This window comes from Pelophylax lessonae (assembly GCF_965119305.1).
Source record: "Pelophylax lessonae genome assembly, chromosome: 9".
Taxonomy (NCBI): Eukaryota; Metazoa; Chordata; class Amphibia; order Anura; family Ranidae; genus Pelophylax; species Pelophylax lessonae.
The window spans coordinates 81,763,083-81,781,049 of NC_138776.1; the positions used below are offsets into that span (position 1 = coordinate 81,763,083).

The window sequence follows — 17,967 nt, forward strand, 5'->3', positions numbered from 1 at the left end:
ACGGGGTACTTATCACTAATAGCAATGTAGCAGAGGAGAGGTTCGGCAAGAGCGGATGATCCGGTAGCGGGATACAGGGATCAGCGCAGCGTGGTTCCGACAGCGAGATAAGCTTGCAAGCATGAGAGCTTCAAGACAGGTTAGCATCAAGGCACAAAGCAGTTTGAACGAACACATGTGAGTGAGAGCCGGCGATCTAAATAGCCATCAGTCCGGCGCTCAGTGATGACAGCATCAGTCTTAAAGGTGTATGCGCACCTTACCAAAAGAGAATGGTGGGGCGCATACACTTATGAAAGAGTAATTAGGGTACCCAAAGGTACCAGAACATTACAGTACCCCCCCTTTAAGGCCGGCTCCTGAAGGCCTCTGGAGTTGGTTTGTCTGGGTACTTCGCATGAAAATTGCGGATTAATCTAGAGGCATGTATGTCAGAGGTGTTTAGCCAGGTGTCGTCTTGGGGCCCATAGTTCTTCCATCGAACCAAGTACTGAAGTCTTCCTCTGTGGATACGAGAATCCAGAATCTCTTTTATCTCATATTCTTCTCCACCTTCAACTTGTACAGGAGGAGGAGGTGGGATAGTAGGCCTTATTCCTTGGTCAGGAACATGGGGCTTCAGTAGCGACACATGGAAAATGGGATGTATTTTGAGGTCTATTGGCAATGTAAGCTGTACTGCAGCTTTTCCAATAAGTTTCTTGATTGGGAAAGGTCCCAAGAACAGAGGTCCAAGCTTTTTGCTAGGGATTTTCAGTCTTAAATTTTTTGTTGAGAGCCAAACGAGGTCCCCGATAGCGTACTGAGGAGAAGGTCTTCTGCGAAGATCATATTATTTCTTTTGTTGACTATGAGCGTGTGCAATGGTAGTATTAAGCAAACCCAGAGATTCCTTTATTTGGGTAAGATAGTCTGAAGCTACTGGGTTATTTGAAGGAAGGATGCGTGGTGGAAGAATAGAGGGATGAAACCCATAGTTCAAGTAGAACGGACTCTGCTTGGTCGTACTGTGGGTTGCGTTGTTGTAGGCAAATTCTGCCAGAGGGAGAAGATCCACCCAATCATCCTGTTGGTAAGAAGTGTAACAACGTAAATATTGCTCGATGCATTGGTTGACTCTTTCAGTCTGTCCGTTGGTCTGCGGATGGTAAGGAGAAGTGAGCTTCCGCTCGATCCGTAGTATGTGACATAGTTCTTGCCAGAACTTGGAAATAAATTGTGATCCACGGTCAGACAGAAGAGTTTTTGGGATACCATGTAACTTAAAGACATGTTTCATCAGGAGTTCTGCCGTTTGTTTGGACGAAGGTAGTCTGCGAATAGCAATGAAATGTGCCATTTTTGTCAGATGGTCCACTGACACTAAGATGGTATTAAATCCTTTGGAAGCAGGCAATTCCACTATAAAGTCCAAGGACACAACTTCCCATGGAGTTTGGGGTATTGGTAGACTGCATAGTAGACCGGATGGTCTCGTAGTGTCAATTTTGGACCTGGCACAGACATTGCATGAAGAGACGAATTTTTGTATAGATGTTTTCATGTCAGGCCACCAGAATTGCCTGGCAATCAGATTAATAGTCTTTGTCATACCCATATGTCCTGCCATTGGCACATCATGTGATAATTCCAAGATCTTGGTGCGTATGTTAGGTGGTATGTAAAGTTTGTCGTTGTAGTAGAGGAAGCCTTCTGCATCAGTATTTAGTTGTGGTGGGGGTGAATCCAAACTTATACCATGCAAAACCTCTTCCTTCAAGGAACGGACAACTCCAATAATGCGTTTGTGAGGTATTATAGGAACGGAAGGGATTTCAAAGTAGTTTTCTTCAGTTAGTCGTGATAGTGCATCCGCCTTTTTGTTCTTAGCTGCTGTGGAAGAAGTGGAAGGTCTAATAAAACCTTTTTCCAAATTCTCATCCAAATAGTCTTTGAGATGGGAAAGTTCATCCTGTGAAAGAGGATAAACATGACCGAACGGCAATTTGCTATTTGGGAGTAGATCAATGCTACAATCATAGTCTCGATGGGGAGGTAGTGCTTGAGCATATTTCTCAAGAAAAACCTCAGAGAGATCCTGATAACATAGTGGTGCAATCTCATCTGTCACCACAGACAGGATCTTCCCGAAAGACGGGAGGTTACACTTACCCTCGCAATAGCAAGAGAGGAAGGTCAGGGTCCGTTCCTTCCAATCTATGGTTGGTTGATGTGTGTGCAACCAGGGAAGTCCCAAAACAATGGGAAAGTGGGGTGAAGATATTAGATCGAAGGTAGTGGTCTCCATATGAGACCCGTTAGTAGTGACTAGGAGTGCCTGTGTCTGATCAGTGATCGGACCAGAGGATAAAGGAACACCGTTAATAAGACTCACTGAGACAGGTTTAAGTTTAGAAATAATAGGAACTTTATTTAAAGCAGCAAAACGTATGTCAATATAATTTCCACAAGATCCTGTGTCAATCATGGCCTTAGTAGTAATCCTGTTCTGGTCCCACTGTAATGTCAAGCAAACAGAAAGGTAAGGGTTAGTGATTGAAGTTGTCAATCCCCCTAGAAGGACATGTGAACACTCACCCTTCTTTTTGTAGACTAGGGGACAGACGTTTATCTTGTGATCCGGGGATGCACAGTACAAGCAGAGATTACCAGATCGTCTTCTGGCTCTTTCCATAGTTGATAGAGGTGGGCGTATGGTTCCTATCTCCATAGGAACGGGGTCAACGGCCGAAATCCGAGAAGAACTGGATAATGGCATTCCCATTTTCTCAGCCTTTCTTTCTCGTAGTCTTCTATCTATGGTGATACTGAGTTGTATCAATGCATCCAGGGTTTTTGGCAGATCCGCTCGGGCGAGCTCGTCTTTAACGGCCTCTGATAGGCCAAGCCTAAATTGGGTTTTCAGAGATGCATCATTCCATTCTGAATCAAGGGTCCATCTCTTGAATTCTGCGACAAAGTCTTCTACAGGTCTCCCACCCTGTTTCAAGGATCTTAATTGAAGATCGGCAGTACACTGCCTATTGGGATCATCATATAGGCTAGTGAGTTCTGCTAGGAACAAGGCATAGGAGTTGAGAAGCTGATCGCTTTTCTCAAAAAGAGAGTCTGCCCAGGCCCGAGGATCGCCTGTTAGGTAAGAAATAATAGTACAAACCTTAATGTGATCAGTAAGGTAGGTACGGGGTTTTAGCAAGAAAAGTAACTCACATGCGTTTTTAAATTCGCGAAATTTTTTGCGATCGCCTGTAAATACCAAAGGAGGATTTATTTTGGGTTCAGGGGACTGAGCAGTGGTAAGTTGTGTCAGTCTAATTACCTGCTGCGACAGAGCCTGATTGTCTTCTTTTAATTCAGCAAATGCGTGTATTAACGCAGTTACTTGCTGTTTTAATTGTGTCATCTGAGTGGTTATTTCTGCTGAATGCATTTGTGGTTCGTTCAATCTGTAACGCTCCTGCGTTTTATGTATGGTGTGGATTTTCAGCTGCAGAAATATTCCACTTCAGTAGTCATGTAGAGAAACGCTGAGATACCATTCCCAACTCCCAATGACTCATCATGTGTGGAGGATCTCAATTCAGCAAGTAAATACACACACTCAATAAGATGTTTCCTAGAGTGACTTATGTATATAGTAACACAGTGATGATAGGCTGAAGAGACAGGTTGGGTAGAGATGGTAGATGACAGACACTTGAAAGGAAATGTTCTTGAAAGTGAGATAGTAGCAGATGAGATGCAGATAGGTTTAGCAATCATGTATGGTAGTAGATGACAGAGTAGCAGGTGGACATACAAGAGAGATCAACCCAGTGCAAGAACAGGTGGTAGTAGGCTCAAGAGCTAGCAATCTTAGATAATGCAGATGTAGTAATAGTCCTTAGTATGCAGAGCTAGATAGTGTAAGCTTTAGTATGAAAGTTATAGAGGTTTCCCCTACGGGGTACTTATCACTAATAGCAATGTAGCAGAGGAGAGGTTCGGCAAGAGCGGATGATCCGGTAGCGGGATACAGGGATCAGCGCAGCGTGGTTCCGACAGCGAGATAAGCTTGCAAGCATGAGAGCTTCAAGACAGGTTAGCATCAAGGCACAAAGCAGTTTGAACGAACACATGTGAGTGAGAGCCGGCGATCTAAATAGCCATCAGTCCGGCGCTCAGTGATGACAGCATCAGTCTTAAAGGTGTATGCGCACCTTACCAAAAGAGAATGGTGGGGCACATACACTTATGAAAGAGTAATAAGGGTACCCAAAGGTACCAGAACATTACAGGTGGCAGCCCAGGGGTGCCTTAATTCTCACTGGTGAGGGGCAGCTCGCCTTGAGTTTTTCGGTACCTTGGTCACTGCACCATCACACTTTTTCAGCACCTGCCTCTTGGGCAAGGCCTTTTGGCTTCGACCAGAGGAATTTTTATTCCGGCCGGAAGGCCTGCCTTTGTATTTTACACATTGGCACTAATTCACCTCTCCACTTCCCCTTCCCCACCTTTTTGTTTGTGTGTGCTTTTTCTTTGTTGTGTTTGTCACTTCACTGTCACTTTTTTTCCTGCACGACGAGTACGGTGTGGGTCTCTGGGCCTACATTGAAAGTCTTGGGAGGGGGTGGACATGGCCTTCTGGCTTAGTTCGCCCTCTCTCATGGGGTCTCCCTTCGGGGGAGCCCCACCCAGTACTTGGGGTGGGCTGTTTCGGCAGTCCCCCTGGAGAACGTGGTTTGCCAGGTCTTGGCCAGGCAAACCATAGGAAGTACCTCAGTCCCTGTCAGGAGTCTTGCGCCCCGGGGGATCAAGGTATAGGTCCAACCTCTTCGGAGGCCAGACCATTTTCGCACACCCTGTGCAGTTTTTGTGTTTCTTCACGTTTGCGTGTGTACACTTTTTATGCACCGGGTGTTAAGTCTTTTGGGTGTGATTCACATGCTACAGGCTTTAAAAAAGATCTGTTCAAAAAAAAAAAAAAAAAGTAATGTACTGTTAATTCTTTCAGATGTCTGCCTGATTTCTCTAATGAAGCACCAATTTCCTGCAAAACATTTCAGAATAAACCACCTAATACTGTGAGCATCGGCTACTTTTAGTTATTCAATACCTGTTTGGTGTTTTACGATGGCTATATTTTATGGTTATAATTATCTGCTATGGTCATTTATGACCGATGACCTCTTTTAATGCATATAGGTAATAGAGTTTGTTTTAAACTTTATTGGGTTACCTCACTCCTAATTGCACATCCGTTAAAGTCCCGTATATAGTATTAAGGGCCTTTTTTTCCATTTTTCTATTTCTATGGGATATTATTTAGAGGTGTTTTGAAGGAAACCTGAAACATGCTAAACACACACAAACTAATATTGACCTGTCATAGCAAATATATCTCTCAGATGTCCTCAAGAGAACTGGGATCTTTATTTGCATGTGTTTAAAGTGGATTTAAATGATATATTTTCATTTCATAGGCCCCCAGGAGCTTCATTCTTTAGTGTGCTAGTTTGCTCGCATATTAACACATTATGTCAGACATACCTGTCAAACGAGCTTCTTCTGCACTGTCAATGCTCCTGTTGGTCACAGGTGCTTCCAACTTGTTTTGGTCTTCCTTATGGGTTCAGTCTGTTAGGCCACTTGAATGGCCGGCCCCAATGTTGTCACTTCTGCACAGGAGTCACATCATCACAGCAGGGAGCAATGCCGCAAATGTACGCTGAGCTGGCAGGGAGAAGCATTTATGACAGAAGAGTACAACAAAGTCTTTTTTTTTTTTTTATGTGACAGGTTTATGTTTACAGCATCTCTGCTAGGATTCTTAGCAGCATCAGTCACTGTGACCTCACAGAGAATTTTACAGATGCTAGAACTCTATGGGTCTGGTAAGACCACAGCTTGGCAGGCCCATAGAGCAGACAGAAACGTAGGTCAGGTGGTATCCATACAATGGTAAACAGAAGGTGCTAATGAAGAATCATCAGCCATTATACTAGTCCTTTTTCTTCTAAAAGGTGTGTTATAAATCATAGCAGATACATTTAGAATAGGGACAGTAAGGAATACAGGAAAGGCAAGGAGAAGAAACAGCACACAACAAATAGTGTAGCTTGACTCCATTAACCTTTTTAAAAGTAATGTAAGCTATTCACAAGGGTAAACATGGAAGCACCATAAGGATTGAGACTGCATCACACCAGAGTGCCAGAACATGGGATGTATAAGAGCCGGTGCACAGCATCTGGGTCGCTGTAAAACCAGCCAGCGGAATAAGACAGCACACAGGCTGCCTGACTCTGAGCGATGGTCCCAGTCCTCAAATGGCATCAACCTCAGATCTGGCATGGTCACAGAATGCATTTTGAGAATTCCTGCTCTTGTTCAGTGGAGCCTCAATCCTTAAGGGCTTTATGTCAAAACTACACCATTTGTTGTGCGCTGTCTCTTTCTTGACTTACATTTTGTATGGTCCATACAGTTTTAACTCATTTCAATGTACTGATTATTTTATTTGTGCTGCGTGCCAAGCATCATTATTAACATGAGGCTTTTTTCTATTGACAGTAAGGACTATAGCATGTAACCATCATTTATGTCCTCAATAACCATAAACAGTGACCTGGAGACCTAAATTACTGATGCTGAAAATAACAACAAAAACGGTTCTGTTTTTCGGAATAGGTTCCTTCAGTGGAGCAGGATAGCAAAGACTGGTCATTCCATGTCTCTGGACAAGGAGAGCACCTAAAAATCGATGAGACCAGGAAGGTTCATATAGCCAAGAAACCTTACTCTTGTGTCATCCAGACAGACAAATCTAGATACAAGCCCAATGATATAGGTAAGACTGATCTAAAGTTCCACTTTCGTGCAAATGATCTCTGTCCCATCCAGTCCTGTCTTTAAAAAGGCCTCCTATAAACACAGCTCAAGTGGTTATCCCTTGCAGCCACTTTTTCTGTGTGGCCACTCCAGTCCTTGCTTCTTTCACTGCTATGCATGCAACTGTGAAGGATTTGAATCAAGTTCATTTTATTTTAAATGTATAAGTGTCTCAACTACTGTTTTTATATTTTATTATTTATATAAAAAATGTATTTTACAAATAAACATGCAGCGTGCACTTATGAGGCTGGTGGAGAAAGAGTATTTTCTAATGAAAGAAGCCAGCAGAAGCTGTTTGCTTTGAGACTCTTGACTAAAGCTCCATATTGACCATTCTAAACAAAGAAGGGAGGAGGAGACGGGGGGCATCTCTCACTCAGTTGTTTTTGGAGAGCTTATTACAATGTATGTAAGGCTTAAACTTTTTTTTTTTTTTTTCAATAATGGAAGGGACTTCTTGTCCTGGAGGTACAATAAGCAAAAAGAAGAAATGTATCCAAAGTGAATAAAACTGTTATCTTAGAGAGTTCTCATATGAACATTTGTCCCTTGGCCCCCTACTCTGGTACAACTCAATCTTTTTTTAAATTTCCCATAAGTTTGGGCAGTTTAGCCGCAGTTGTACTGTAACCACTCAGATACATTCAAGTTTTGCTGCTGGATGGGCTGTACATATGTTAACATTTTGAAATTCAGCTTGCAGAGTTTGACAGGCAGTTCCTGTCAAACATACCCAATAGAGTCAGTGATAACGCACAACAAGTGCTATCAAAACGTTGGCTTGTAATTGCTGTGTAGTATTTTAATACAAAGTCCTCCTTGGAAATAAAACAGACATTCAGGAGGTAGCATGATCTCCTCCTGAACACCTGGAAGATGGTTCTCTGAGCCCCTACTGTGCCAGTAGCAATGGTCCCCAGAAAAAAAAAAAAGGGTGAATCTATCCAAAGCAGCACAGCAGTAAAATCTTGACAAATGGTCTAACCCATGCCCACTCAGTGAAAAACTAAACAAAATTCACATACATTTTTTAACAGAGCAGTATGGATAGGTAAAAGTGAAATGGAAACTATAGCTCTGTCTGTTGATTGGAATTTTTAAATATGACATTTTCATCTGCAATTTTTCATTTAGTTGGCATAAAAAAATTAAAATGCATATTTTAGCTCTAAAAATAATAAATAAAGTAAGAAATCATATGCCAACACAGTGTGGATTTCCTGTGTAAAAACGGCTTACTTGCTCTCTCCCCGGAGCAAGCTGGAGACATTGACGGACCTCTTACGCCTGACGAATTCAACACTGTGATCAAACAGATGAAGCTGGGTAAAAGTCCAGGACCCGATGGACTACCATTAGTGTACTACAAAACCTTTGCAAACACTTTGGTAGACCCTTTTCTCCGAGCCTTCAATTCCCTTGCCTCATCTAAATATGATAACCCATCACTTTTAGAAGCACACGTCACAGTAATCCCCAAACCAGGAAAAGATAACTCCCAACCATCTAACTTTAGACCCATTTCTCTACTTAACGTAGACCTAAAGATTTATGCGAAGATCTTAGCAAATAGGCTACTTCCCTTCATCCCTTCCCGCTGTTCTCCCGACCAAGTTGGCTTTATCCCGGGAAGAGAAGCAAGGGATAACACTATAAAAGCGATAAATATTCACCACTATCTGACCTCCCATAAAAAACAGGGCTTTTTCTTGTCCTTAGATGCGGAGAAGGCGTTTGACAGGCTGGCGTGGGACTACCTAGGAGCGGTACTGAATAATCTGGGATTGGGTCCCAGACTCCTAAACTTTATACTAGCTCTTTACCATAATCCCTCTGCCAGAGTAAGAGTAAATGGCCTCCTGTCAGACGCCTTCCCCATCACAAATGGAACGAGACAGGGCTGCCCTCTTTCACCCTTGCTATTTATTCTAACATTAGAACCTTTATTGAATTCCATACGTACTAATGATAATATAAGAGGAATTGAGATAGAGGGCAAACATTATAAAGTTGCAGCTTTCGCTGATGACATCCTTCTCTTCCTTTCCAACCCTCACATTTCTATCCCACACTTACTACAATCCCTCAAAACATACCGTGACCTTTCAAACCTTAAAATTAATTATTCAAAATCCCAAGCCCTTAACATTACTCTCTCTAATAGCCTAGTCAAGAAATGTGAAAGAAACTTTCGTTTCAAATGGACTTCTGACTGCATCACATATCTTGGAATACAGCTTCCCAAACGACTCTCAACATTATTTGAACTAAACTATGTCACCCTTATGAAAAATATTAAACAAGACCTATCCTCCTGGCAAAAAGCACATTTCTCATGGTTTGGGAGAGCTGCAATTTTCAAGATGAATATTCTTCCTAGATTTCTTTATCTCTTCCAAACCCTCCCAATACATATACCGATACAATTCTTTAAACAAATACGCTCCCAATGCAGAACCTTTATATGGGACCGCAGGCCTCCCAGAATCAATTTCACACAACTCACAAAACCTAAACTAAAAGGAGGCTTGGGTATCCCTGATTTGCAAAAATACGCATATGCTTGCCATTTACAGCGTATTGTGGAATGGAACACCCGAGGCAGAGAGAAAGATTGGGTGCCATTAGAAAACTTCTTCTCTCACTCTCCCTTGGCGACCCTTCCTTGGTGTCCTTTTGAATCTATACCCTCAAACACGCTTAAACACCCCCTGATAGGTCCTACCTTAAAATGTTTCCATAACATCTACAGAACTCAAAATATCACCTCCGTCCCGGGTCCCCTTTCACCCATTTTACACAACCCACAATTCCCGCCAGGTCATACAAACTTGCGCTTCGCCCACAACTCTTTCAATGACCACACTAGGATTATACATTTTCTTAACCAAGGGAAGATTCGCTCATACGAGGAGTTGACTTCCCTCCCACATTTTTCAGGGATCCCATTCTGGAATTATGTCCAAATCAGAAACTTTGTGCTTCATAGCCTAAAAAACATCATTAAACCCATTAAATTATCATCTTTTGAAGAATTATGTTTTGATCCGAACCATAAACCTCATCTAATATCGAAATTATACTCCATCCTCTGGGAAAACACAATCCCAGGAGATAGCCTTTTTTGCGAAGCATGGTCAACCGATTTACAAACCACTGTATCAGATGCCCAGTGGACGAGGATTTTTTATGCTGTCCACAGGGGGTCCGTCAATGTCTCCACACAGGAGAATAACTTTAAGCTCCTATCACGATGGTATCGCACACCCTCTCTCCTTCACCGTTGGAACAAGGACATGGATAGCAAATGTTGGCGTTGTCATGAAAATGAAGGGAGTTTGCTTCACATTTGGTGGAACTGCCCCGTTATCCAAGCATTTTGGAAACAAACACATAACATTATTCATGAAATAACGCTCACTTCACTACCATACTCACCTCTCTCATACCTATTCCATTTACAACCTCACGCCAATAGAAAATACTTCAAATCCTTAAGTATGTTCCTAGTCAATGCAGCTAAGCTATGTATACCAAGACACTGGGGCTCCCCTCAGGTCCCCTCCCTTAAAGACTGGATCATGCAAATTAACAAACTGGCAGAGATGGAAGAGCTCATTGCCATCTCCCATGACTCACTATTCAAATATGCCTCCACCTGGAATCCTTGGAACAAATTCCGAGAATCAAACACGTACATCTCAATTATGAAATGATGACCCCTTTTCCACCTAAAATACAGCAACTTGTAACCCTTTAATCTATTTACTCAAACTTAATAACAACTCCTTACCTTCTTATATTGAATCACTACTCCCATTATTTCAATCCCCCTCCCCCCCTCCCCTCATTCCTCACCTATACCCCTTCTCTACCCTTATCCTTCTCATTACATGGGAGAGGTTGGTGCTGGGAACCAACCTTTCCCCTCTATCGCCTACAACTAACTTCTGCATAATTCAATTATATCACTCAAATAATTGAATTTTTCTCTGAATATGCAACTCTATTATACTTTTCACCTAGCAACTTGATGAAACAAAAAATGCTTCCTCACCCGCACCTTCTGTTAGGTTATGCATACTCATACAAAAATTTTCTAAATTCTGTTATTTGGAAGTGAAATTCTGTTATATGCATTCCTGTTTTTCTTCACTTACACCCTGAACACCGAGAATGTTGATCGGATTGTTCAACTGTTTGTATGATTTACTACCATGTTCTTTGTTTCAATAAATCGTTTTGGAAAAAAAAAAAAAATAAAAATAATAAATAAAGTAAGAAATCATATGCCAACACAGTGTAAATTTACTTTAGGCCCATCAATCACTCACTGTGCCGGGCGTCTCCATTTTGGATCTGATTTGAATCAAAAGATGTGCAGGGGATGACAAAAGCTTGCTATTATTTTCAGTTGCTTTGTATTGTCAGAGAACACATTTATTTACAAGACTCAAAGTGTTAAATTAGCGTTATAATTACTGAAACCTATTTCATTATTTCAGTGAAGTTGCGACTAGTGTCACTTGACCACGACTTCCACATTTCACATGAAAAGGTAAGTCATTATTTTACAGAGAACAGAAACTGATAAGGAAAAGGATGTAGAAACATTATATTTCTGGTAATTATAATGAATATGTAGGTAAAGAAGGCAAAAAAGTGCTGCCAATCAGGTAGGCAGTTGCTCTATATACCTGTTAGTAAATCTAATAGGCATTGTACAATCAGCCTATAAGATGTGTGGCCAGCTTTAAATGAAATATAGTTAAAGCGGAGTTCCAGCCTGTAAAAAAAAAATTAAAAGTCAGCAGCTACAAATAATGTACACTTACCTGTTCAGGGATCCCGCGATGTCAGCACCCCTAACTGATTCGTCAACCAGCTTTGGGTGCAGATGCTGGCATCTGTAGTAAGAGAAACAGGAAGTTAAGCCCTGTGGCTTCACAGCCTGTTTCCTACTGTGCATGTGCGAGTCGAGCTGTGCTTTCTGAATGGTCCCGCCATCTTCTGGGACCTTTATGTCTCCCAGAAGGCAGCGGGGGAAAGGAGGAGGAGCCGAAAATTTAGTAGATTGCTGATTGGTGGTCTTAGTGGGGGGAAGGTACCTGGTTTTGACAGGTATCCGTTCCCCCCCCCAAAAAAGTGCCAAATATGGCAGTGGAGAGGAAGAGGGTGTGAACAGGTGGAGCTTCCGCTTCTAGGTGGACCTCCGCTTTAATATGCTCACACCAAGATACCACCAACTCTGTAAATGTGAAGGCCAAGACTATAAAAAGCAATTCATCATTAACCTTAGGCAATAATTAGAGTCCTCCTTGGGCACTAGATAAATGTCTTATATTTTAAAAGGAAACAGTATATTGTTAGGTAGTACTTGACCTGGGCGTATACATAAAGTCCATTATTCAGAAGGCTGAAGATAGATTCATGAGAGTCAATTATCCTTTCAAATTCCAGATGGTTCAAACAAGAGTCATGATGCCACTTTGGTGTTTTAGCAAACTTGTCACCTATTTTTAAGGGTTAGCTCATCTTTTTCAAAAAAACTGTCTATGCAGGTAAGGGAAATCTGTAGATTAAAAAAAATGCCCTTGCTATAGGTGTAAGCAGAAAAGAATCAAAACAAACGAATGAAAAGAAAAAAATTCTGTACTTTCATGAACACCCGGGGACAGTTAGATATTTCAGTGTTTTACTGAAAAGCTGGAAGTTCAGGTCTCATACCTGTACACCTCCTGTGGACCATAGCAATTTTTATATTTCTACTCTATGGTCCTGTTTTTTTTTTTTTTTCTTTTTTTTTTGGCCTTAACTTTGTTATTACTTAAAGCTCAACTCCAGGATTTTTTTTTTTAAATCAGAATAAAGTTTATTAACAACTTTTAACATTACAATAAACAATGCCCATTCGCAAGTATTACATTATACAAAACCTTTGCAGAATACAAAGTAGAATAATGTTCTTGTAATAGACAAAGCAGGTTTATAAAACCAATTGAACCTGAGATGTCATTAGTCATTATATCTCACAGTATATGCATCTTTAAGTATGGTTTAAGAAGACATTCCCATCATATCTCTTCCCCAGTACTTTAAAATAAACTCACTCCACTGGTGAGGACACACTGAGCGGTTGAGTTCCCACTTTAAGTTAATAGCCTATCAAGAGTTAGTTCCAATGGATCCAAGCCAGGGGTGGCTAGCCAGCATCCCCAGATCTTATTGAAGTGGATTGGGCTGCCTCTATCCTGATATATCAAGCGTTCATATCTGAAAGTTAATCCCATGTTGGCTAACCACATCTCTAAAGTTGGAGAGGTTTGAGAGATCTAATGTTGCAAGATCAGCTTTCAAGCTTGGAACAGTACTCTGGACACTGCCTCTCTGATATATATGTCCGTTATAAACTCATTCAGTATACCCAATAAGCAAAGTTTAGTTTCAAGAGAGATGGTTACTTGAAAAGTATTCTTAATGGTGTCTACTATGCCAGTCCAAAAGCGGTTCAACTTTGGGCAGAGCCAAAGGAGATGTATCAGGTCCCCCTTAGCTTCCTTGCAACTTGTACACTACTCCAGGAAAATTTTTAATTTACAATGACCCCATAATCCAGCAATGGACTGTCCCTCAGCATCCTCATGTACATTGCAGGGCTATGGACCCTGCTGTAGTCTTGATGATGTCAGAACCCTAGATGGGTGGAGTGTAGCAGTGCAAACACTGTGGGGACTGTAAGAACTGTGAGGAGGAGCAGAGTATTGGATAAGAAAATCACATTTCCCTTTTGTTCATTGATGGACACAGCTCCACATCTTCTTGACCGAAGGGTTTATGCTGCTCTCCATAGGAGTAGGACAGTAGACAAAAAAAATTTGACCACGCCTTTAGGGCAGTCCCAGGGGGGTAATCTCCAACTTCCTGCTATAGGACTCCAGTTTTTTCTACCTAGTCAGGAGTAAGGATCCAGTTCCTTGCTGGGATCTCTGGTCCTAGCATTTTTTCCTTTTTAAACAAAATTGTTTTCTTTTTATTATTTTCTGTTCCTACTATTGAACTACAATCAATTCTGTTCCTGTGAGAACTACAATCGACTGCCGGCCTGAGCGACGTACTGGATATCCTAGATCCTTCCCAGTCTGGCCAGCGAGTGCTACCCGACCTTAGCTCCGCGCTGGGTTGGACGTGACATAGCCCCACTGGATGGGGACTTGCCGGCGAGTTTTGACTGGAGTTTCCCTTTAACTTCAATATAAAGCTATTTGAGAAAACTGACATTACATGCTTTAGTAAAATCCAAATACACTGCCTGGTCAAAAAAAAAAAAAGTTGCCACCAAATAAAAAGGCCACACACTCTAATATTTTGTTGGCTTTGATTACGGCATGCATTCACTGTGGCATTGTTTCAATAAGCTTCGGCAATGTCACAATATTTATTTCCTTCCAGTGTTGCATTCATTTTTCACCAAGATCTTATATTAATGATGGGAGAGTCGGACCAATGCGCAAAGTCTTCTCCAGCACATCCCATAGATTCTCAATGGGGTTAAGTTCTGGACTCTGTGGTGGCCAATCCATGTGTGAAAATCATGTCGCATGCTCCCTGAACCACTCTTTCACAATTTGAGCCTGATGAATCCTGGCATTGTCATCTTGAAATATGCCCGTGCCATTAGGGAAGAAACAATCCATTGATAGAATAACCTGGTCATTCAGTATATTCAGGTAGTCAGCTGACCTCATTCTTTGAGCACATGCAGTAACTATCCAATAGTTACTTCCAGGTGGCAACTTTTTTTTGGCCAGGCAGTGTATATTACATCAATTGCAACATCCACTATTGACTAGAGTTCTTAGGAATATGGTGGAACTATCTAAATTACACATAGGTGATACATACAAATATATACAATATTTTATGTATTATAATGGTTAGATATGGGGATACTTCTGTGTAACCTTTCATTATAAGCTATATTTGTTTGTAATAGGATACAAAATAGACTGAGAAAAGTCACTGACAACACTCAAAAAAAAAAAAAAATGTCAAAATTTGAAAGCCTTTATTATACAGAAAGAATCATGCAATTAAAAAAACCTCTTCCTCTAAAGGATACAATTAAAATTACATTGTCACAAAACCTCTCTGGGGATATAATTTCAAGGAAATACTGCTACCCAGTCAGATAACACTTTATACTGTATACATTGTCCTTAAACTCCTTGTATATGATCACGGGAACCAAGCACAAATTAATAATGATCTCATACATTTATCAGGCAACAGCATAATATTTTATTTTGATCTAGGATCTGTTTTTATGTATATCCCTATATGAAGGTTCAAATCCTTTATTTCTAATTAAACTTTGCATTTAAGTACAGGATTTAAAAGGGCATGATTAATACAATATTTATTTGTTCTTGACCTGTATCATTTCCTGTATTATTCCCTGGGATCATATACATGGAGCTTATACGCATTATCCTTAAACTGCTATCTGACTGTGTAGCAGTACTTTAATGGCATTTTATTTTGCAGGAGATCTTTTTACAATTGTCATGTTTAATTGTGTTCTGTTTAGGCACCAGATTAGGTGGTTATATGCAGGGATGTAGCTAATGCTTTTTTCTTTTTATAGTATTGCTAATTTTATTTTTTTTCTTCACGTTTGCATTTTAGTATGAAAAAATCTTGTTGCTGGTAAGTACTTTTAAAAATATGTTACATAATTATTTGTATCTTCCAGCTAACACTTTTCTTTTTAGTGTAATTAGATGGGGAAGAGCACTATTCTATAACAAAAATACTGAAACGGTGTTGATATATAATCTACACTATGCATGTAACAGTGTTGGGGTAGTTACTCAAAAAATGTAACTAGTTACTAGTTACTTCTGTAAATTGTAACAAGATTACTTTACTAGTTACTGCATTTGAAAAGTAACTTCACTACTTATTACTTTACTCTCTTCTTTCTTAATTGACCGTGTAGAAGAAGATACATGACACTCTTTCTGCACAGAGTTTATTGTACAAACACAGGCTTTGGGAAACATGAGAACAAAACCTGAAAAAAACAGAATAAAACATAAAGTGCAACAAAAAGTCATAAACTTCATCCCTCTCTATTCTTCGAAATAACGATTGTATCGCCCGGCTTGGGTAACGCAGGAAAGCGCGTTCCTATAGCCTAGTAAAGTAGTGTAGTTACCTCCTATAGCCTAGTAAAGTAGTGTCGTTACCTCCTATAGCCTAGTAAAGTAGTGTAGTTACCTCCTATAGCCTAGTAAAGTAGTGTAGTTACCAATATTAGTATTGTAACTAGTTACATTACTTAGTTACCAAAAAAAGTAATGTAGTTACTGTAATCAGTTACTTTGTAACTAGTTATCCCCAACACTGGCATGTAACAACACTAAGGCTCGGTTTCCACTAGTGCGACTTGCGGTGCGACTTGACACATGTCAAGTCGCATGACAAGTCAAAACCCATTGTTTTCAATATGGACCGTTTCCACTGCTGCGACTCAAGACGCAGCGTCTTCAAAATTGCTTCTTGCACTACTTTGGGCCGACTTTAGTGCGATATGTCCCTCATAGAAGGTAATGTAAGTCGCAACGAAGTCGCAGTACACGGTTTTGAACGCGACTTCGTCTCGACTTCGTTGCGATTTGCACGGAAGTTTACAGTAAATTTTTTTTATTGTTATGTTCCGCCCCAAATCACATGATCTCTGCACCTCCCAAGAACATCACTTCCCATAGTTAGCAGAGGAGAGGAGAGTGTTATATACAGCAAGCATGCCAAGATCCAGGAAGAATAAAAGAACTTCTCATGATAATGAGGAGATTATACGTCTGGTCAGAGCTCGCCCCTCAATATACGACACCCGAGACCCCTTATATAAGGACCATGTGAGGAAGGAGAGAGCATGGCTGGAGATTGCAAGGATCTATTTTGAAAATTGGGACTGTCTTACAAGTACAGAACGGACTGAAAAATGTAAGTGTTTCATATATGCAATTTATCACATTGCTGCTTGCCCCCATATGTACAGTACAGTACCGTTATTTTCTTTTTTTCAGTGCACTCCTTACAAACCAGATGGAGAAGCATAAAGGACTGCTATAACCGCTATCTCAGAAAATTACGAGAAGCAAGGAGTGGTTCTGGGTCCTCCAGGATTGTCCCCTATGCGCATGCCCAGGAGCTGGAATTTTTAAGGCCGGTGTTGGAGATGCGAGAGTAAGTTGTCAGCATTTTTTTAGATACTGTAGTTGACATATAAAATATATTAATATTCCTAAAATTTGAAATGTATTCATTATATTTCAGAACCCAAGCAAGCTGGCAAGACTCCTCACTTGGTTCTGAACAGCAGGAGGGGTCACAGGAGGCGGCAGCGGAGGAGGAGGAGGAGGAGGGATGCCAAGACCCTGGTGACCCTGACCCTGATGGTGAGGAATCAGAGGGAGTAATATCAAGACCATTGTCCATTATTGATTCTCCTGCTGCGGTGGAGGCTGAACCAGGGCCTAGTACAGAACAAAGGCCTTCACGAAGATCTTCCTCAAGGTCTTCATCAAGGGCGAATCCTAGGGGTGGTAAACCCATGGAGGAGGTTCTGAAGGTGGTGAAGGAAATGAACGCACACATGAAGGAAAGCATGTGTGATGACACTGCTTTCATGACCGTGTTGTTGGGTATGTGCAAGCAGGTCCCCCCTGAGAAAAAGTATGCACTAAGGATGGCTCTCATGTCAACCGCCCAATCTTTTGTGGTTGGGGAGGCAAGCTCTACAGCATGTATGGAAACCCCCCCCCCCACCACACATATCCCCCCAATTACCAGTACCCACCACCACCACCACCACCACCACCACCACCACCAAGTTCACAGTATGGGCACCAAGTTAATCGCCCATACTACGATGAGTATGGCAACATGCCGAATATCTCCAGGCCCCGCATGTTGCACCCAATACCGCCCCCTATTGCCTCCACCCTTGGCACACCAAGACCTTACCAACCTGCTCCCATGCAGGTTACGCCTTTCCCGGAAAGGCAATACCGTCAGGGATCTGCAAGT

General features: G+C 41.3%; 1 protein-coding gene and 1 pseudogene across 2 annotated transcripts in view; one reads left to right on the top strand and one right to left on the bottom strand.

Annotated features, from left to right (window-relative positions):
* LOC309564233 overlaps positions 1-14,878 on the top strand; it is an 83,409-nt pseudogene extending 68,531 nt beyond the window's left edge. Inside the window, exons 4-6 of the transcript in view lie at positions 6,670-6,829; positions 11,379-11,431; positions 14,867-14,878. The product of the transcript in view is annotated as an uncharacterized misc_RNA (transcript). The remainder of the gene's footprint in view (positions 1-6,669; positions 6,830-11,378; positions 11,432-14,866) is intronic.
* A 77-nt stretch (positions 14,879-14,955) lies between these two features.
* Positions 14,956-17,967, bottom strand: part of LOC309564234 (uncharacterized protein) — a gene marked incomplete at both ends in the record, with an annotated part of 50,041 nt that continues 47,029 nt past the window's right edge. The window contains one exon of the mRNA XM_082268860.1: positions 14,956-14,981. Coding sequence (XP_082124986.1) covers positions 14,956-14,981 — 26 coding nt within the window. The remainder of the gene's footprint in view (positions 14,982-17,967) is intronic.